We start from the raw sequence: 6,000 nt of genomic DNA, 5'->3' as shown, positions 1-6,000 counted from the left end.
TCCCCCTCTAGCCCTCCTCATTATTTTCATTTTTCTCTATTTGTCATTTTATGGCTTTTTTAATGACATGGAAGTTTATATGATTAAAGTTAATATGGCCTTTGTTACATTGTTATATTGTTTGCATAATGGATGCTTTATAGACTCTCACCTCATCTGTTCACATAGATCTAAGTCCCAGATAGACAACTCCTCAAATGTTTCTGAAAGTTCCAAAAAGTGCCTCTCATGTATTCATGAGCAAGTCCATTCTACCAAGGGCTGCTCTCCTCCATGCTCTGTTGCAGAGCACCATCGTTAAGACTTGAGGTGTCCAGAGCTATAGATGTGCCGGGAGACCAGGGCAGCATGTCTTCCTTTAACTTGGCAGTTACATTGTTATAGTGGTTGCCCAGAGCATTGCATGTGCCCCATCCTTTCATAGATATGTCAGTAAAGCAGCTCCTTTGAATTGCAACTTCCTTTCTTCATAGAACCCAAGCATGAGTTTATGAATCTGGCTCTAGAACATATCCCAGATTGACAGGCCCTGTGTTATCCCCAAACTCAATTATGCACTAAAAACTAAGCCCTGCTACTGGCTCAGCTCTTTAGTCTGACCCTTCTTGCTTTAGAATGAATTGTCTCTCTCCCAGGAGGCTCCTCAGTAATTAAACAGACTTCTTTTTAGCCTTCCCTGTCAGTGGCAGTGCCCAGACACATCTCAAATCCAATTAGACACTTGACTTCAACCCAGGAGTCTACTGTGTAAGTTTGTAAAGCACATGAGTTGAAATTTGTATTTCTAGCTAACATATAAGATTATGAAGCACAGGAGTTGAAATTTGTATTTCTAACTTAAAACAAATACAAAACTCAAATTGTTTTTATATTTTATATCATCTAATAAAATATAACCATAATTAATTCATGTGGTTTTCAACATATATTTCATTTAATGTAAAGCATAGTTTAATTTTTTGAGAGTTATTGGCTGAATGAAAATGTTTGCTAATTCTAGAAAATATATTAAGAATAATACTTGTCAATAATTAATAGGCTATTTTAAAATGTATATGGAAATGAAGATGGCTAAGCATAAATATAGTGAGAAAAGAAGAAACTGGAGTAACTATACTTCCAATATCTGTAGCTACTAAAAACCTGTACTCATCAAGACAGTTACAGTGTTGGTACAAGGCCAGTAGACTAGACCAAGGAAACAGAGCAGAGCCCAGAAACAGAGTCAAACCTTTGCAGTCAGTTGAAAGTGACACTGCATTGAAGAAGAACTGTGTATTTATCAAAAGGTGCTGGGTTAATGGGGTAAGTCTTTTTGAAAAAAAATGATATGTATCTTCACTCCCTGCCTCACAGCACACACAAAAATTAACTCTAGATATCTTGTATATCTAAATGGGAGAGGTAAAACAAAGCTTTAAAAAAAACCAAACTAGATACCAAAATAAAAAAAAAAAAGAGGCTAACCCTTAAGGGAAAAATGATAAATTCTGTTACATTAAAATTAAGAACTTATGTTCATCAAAAGACATAAATAAAAGGGTGAAAAAGCAATCCATAGAATATTTACAATACATATTTTCAACAAAGATTTTTGTGTCCTTACTATATAAACCTTTACATGGCAATTAGAAAATGGCAGACAACCAATAAGAAAAATAGGCAAGTGACTTGGGAAGAGGATTCACACAAGGATTTAAATGATAATAAATACCCGAGAAGGTGTTTAACTTCTTTAGTCATCAGAGACATGCAAGTTAAATACTGCTACACACCCACAAGAAAAGCTCAAATGAGAAAGACATACAGACCCAGTGTTGGCAAAAATGTGCAGCGACAGGAGCTCACATTAAAAAGAAAAAGCGTAAATTGGTGTGATCACTTTGGATAAAAGTCTGCAGGGGGTACTAGATGTGTACTGCAGTATCTACAGAAGCAGAATCCATGTACATGACCCCAGCAACTCCATTCCTAGGTATATACTTTACAGAATTGTGTACCTATAGTCACCAAAAATAAAATGAATAAGAATGTCCATAGCAGCATTATTCATGAAAGGCAATAACTAGAAACAACACAAACATCCACCAACAGTAGCATAGGTAAATAAGTGATGGTAAATTCAGGTAGTGGAATACTACACAGCAGTGAAAATTTTAAATGATTGTTATATGCGATAACATTAACATGGATGAATATCACAATTGTGATGTTGACTTAAAAAAGAGACACATATACAAGCCCTGGCCAGGTGGCTCAGTTGGTTGGAACATCATCTCATACACCAAAAGGTTGCTGGTTCGATCCCTGCTCAGGGTGCACACCTGTGTTACAAGCGTGATCCCTGCTCAAGGCATGTAGAGGAGGCAACCGATCAATGTTTCTTTCTCACATTAATGTTTCTCTCTGCTTCTCTCTCTCTCTCTCCCTCCCACCCTCCCTCCCTCTCCCACTCATCAATGAATATATCCTTAGGTGAGGATTAAAAGAAAAAGACAAAAGAGAAGGGAAAAAAAGAAATAATCTTGTTTGATATCATTTATATGAAGATGTCAAAAACAACTTGTCAAAAAACAAGTGTTGGAAGTCAGGACAGTAATTAGCTGAGGGCTTCTGGGATGCTGGTTATGCTCTGCTTATTAGTGTGAGTGCTCTTTAATACTGGTGTGTTTGTTTTGTGAAAATTCTTCAAGTAGAAAACTATGCTTTGTATCTTTTTAATACATCTGTTGTACCAGCACAAAAAGTTTCCTTAAATGAAAATCATCCCACACAATAAGCTAGAAATATTTGTATAAAAATTACAAGATTTAACAGATATTTGTAACATTGTTTATTGTACCAAGTTTTTACAAAAAGTAATTGCACACACACAAAATGGAAGTAGAACTTTAAAAAAATACATCAAACTGACGAGTGATAAGAGTAATGGCAAACTTAAAATGTAGCATTTTTAATTATAATTAATAGTTTTGCTCAGAGAGGACACAACAGAGTAGTTTAAAAGGTGACTTTACATTTAATAATATATATTTGCAATTATTTCCAAATGTACATGATTTGATATTTTTATTTATTGAAAGTCACAACATTGGAATCTTATATAGGTTAAAACATAACATGAGGCAATTTTAATTTCAAGTAAATTTTCATTGGCAATACAGGATTAAAATGTGCTTATTATTCAAAAATGTATAGAAGAGCCAGTATTCCTAGAGTGTGTTTGGGAAACTAGCCAAATAGACTGGTCTTATATAGTCTCACAAATGGAACCAGGATTTCACAAAATTCTAGCCTTATTATAAAGGGTAACTTTCCTTCAACTAATAAAAAAATAATCAGTGCATATTTCCTTTATTGAACACAGGTATTCATCCATTTTCTGCAAGACTACTGTACTTACTCTTTATCAATACGGTTTGTTACCAGTATAAGCAGGTATCACTGTGAAAATGAGATAATCTTATAACCCCAGTTATACTGTACCCAACACAGGGAGAAATCTGTTCTAAATCAGTTAAAGACAGAATAATCCATTAGAAGAAAGAATATTATTGTAAAATCACAGTCCATTACAACTCACTCAAATTCCAATGGGCAAAATGAGGGGGTGGCAATAATGATTCTTTTAGTTACCAATTTGATATTATCACTGATGATATTCCTTCAGAATTAGACATCTTGTTTCTCATTGTATTTAATTAGAAAGAGAGACAGGACATGCTGCCTTTGGATAATAACCAAACACATTTGGGAATTTCACACAATTGTGCCAAAGGTGTAACATAATTATCTCAGCCACACAAGACATTATCTTAGTTGGGGACCTACATGTTTATTTTTCTCTAGAAATAAAGCACAAGTTCATTCATTCAAGTGTGAATTATATGGGAATAGTCCACAGGGCTATAGCCTCTGTATTATATATAATACCTACAAAATTGTTGATGGTCAGAAAAGATTAAATAAAACTAAAAATTTCAAACATGTTCTCCCTTAAAATATAGATTTTTAAAAACCTGTATGTTTCCAATGTTTATATTCCAATCCATTTTTTTTTATTGTTGCTATTCAGTCATAGAATGTTTTCTCTTAAACTCATCTTAAACATATATCTATATCCAGGTTGAAAACTTTTTAGATTTTTTTGAAAGATGGTCACAATTTAGTTAAATATCATTTATTTTATATACTGCTACATTTTAGAGAAAAACATAAACTTGTTTTAATCACCACAGTCTTATAAACATATCAGAATTGGTTTTTGTTCAAAATAACACAGTTTTTGTGTTAGATTTTAAATAGACCATACTGCTACATACTCTACCTAATGATTATTTCTATAAACTAAGTTAAAATTGCATTTTAACCTAGAGATAGTCTTTCTTATATTTTTATTTGATCTTAATTGTGATCCATGATTATATCAAAAAATGAATTTATAAACCATAATAATATTATTGCTTCGTCTCTCTAACTCAATGTTTTAAATATATATCAGCCTAGTTCTGTAGTTTAGAAGTGAACCATCTTGATTCTGAATTCTTGTTAAGTATATGGTCAATATAACATTCATTATTAAGTATTAACCAAATTTGCATTTAAAAAACATTTTTGATGTATTGACCAAAAGTGATTTTTGAAGGCTTTTATTGATAAATGCATTAACAATTATATTTCAGCATTTACTCAGTGTGCCCTTACACTGTGATCGGCGCAGCCCATGGGTATCCAGGCCAGTCAAAAATAGATCTTTTTTATGATAATCATTCATGACTCAACTGGCCACAGAGGCTGTGGGGCCACACCTGCCCCGACTGAGCAGGGGACCCCATGCCCATGTGAACTTTGTTGGCAAATATGTCAGGGAGGTACAGTAGCACAACGTGAATAGATCCTAGACATCACTAGATCACCAGGATAATTCTTACCATTTTGCAGTTTAGAAGTAAGCTATTTATTTTATAAATAAAGCCTAGAAACAATCTTAAGTGCCTCTCTTTTAATGGCTAAGATGTTAAAAAATCAAAGTTCTAACAGAAAAAGAATGAGTGTTTCAAGTCCGGAGAAACAGTCAATGCAGAAAATGTTTGCATAGAATTACATTGCTGGTTAAATTTGGCAATCCTGTAGTCCTTGCTTATAGCAACCTCCCAAGCCCACTTTCACGTAGCAAGTCTACGCATAGCCTGTGGGAACAAAGAGGAAACAAAGTAAATTCTTAAGTCTTTTTACACATATTGCTTACATTGAACCATCTCAGGTGTATATTGTCATAATTTATGATGGTGAGTAAAAATTTTGTAACTCATCATACTTTATTGTTATATTTTATTGAATATGCTATTACAGTTGTCCCATTTTTTTCTCCCCTTTATCCCCCTTGGCTGTGCACCCCCCTCTCACCATCATCCCCCTCACCATTGTTCATGTCCATGGGTCATACATAAGTTCTTTGTCTTCTCCATTTCCCATACTATTCTTAACATTCCCCTATTTTGTATCTACCAATTATGCTTCTTATTCCCTGTACCTTTTCCCTTATCCTCCCTTTACCCCCTCCCTGCTGATAACCCTTCATGTGATCTCCATTTCTGTGATTGTGTTCCTATTCTAGTTGTTTGCTTAGTTTGTTTTTGTTTGTATCAGTTGTTGATAGTTGTGAGTTTGTTGTCATTTTACTGTTTATATTTTTTATCATCTTCTTTTCCTCAGATAAGTCCTTTAAGGTTTCACATAATAAGGACTCGGTAATGATGAACTCTTTTAACTTGACCTTATCTGGGAAGCACTTTATCTGCCCTTCCATTCTAAATAATAGCTTTGCTGGACAGAGTAATCTTAAATGTAGATCCTTGCCTTTCATGATTTCTAATACTTCATTCTAGCCCCTTTTTCCTGTAAGGCTTCTTTTCAGAAATCAGCTGATAGTCTTATGGAAACTCCTTTGTAGATAATTATCTTATTTTCCCTTGTTGCTTTTAAGATTCTCTCCTTGTC

The 6,000-nt window shown here is 34.0% G+C and overlaps 1 protein-coding gene across 5 annotated transcripts in view; it reads right to left on the bottom strand.

Moving 5' to 3' along the window:
- Positions 1-2,920: 2,920 nt before the first annotated feature.
- SLC26A4 (solute carrier family 26 member 4) overlaps positions 2,921-6,000 on the bottom strand; it is a 48,125-nt gene continuing 45,045 nt past the window's right edge. For all 5 annotated transcript variants that reach the window (XM_036010781.1, XM_036010783.1, XM_028525952.2 and 2 more), the window contains one exon: positions 2,921-5,189. In XM_036010781.1, the coding sequence (XP_035866674.1) occupies positions 5,166-5,189 (24 nt within the window). In that variant the 3' untranslated portion in view covers positions 2,921-5,165. The remainder of the gene's footprint in view (positions 5,190-6,000) is intronic.

The sequence above is a fragment of the Phyllostomus discolor genome, chromosome 10, assembly GCF_004126475.2.
Source record: "Phyllostomus discolor isolate MPI-MPIP mPhyDis1 chromosome 10, mPhyDis1.pri.v3, whole genome shotgun sequence".
NCBI lineage: Eukaryota > Metazoa > Chordata > Mammalia > Chiroptera > Phyllostomidae > Phyllostomus > Phyllostomus discolor.
Note: the sequence above shows the minus strand (reverse complement) of the source record. Positions and strands in the feature narration are given on the sequence as shown.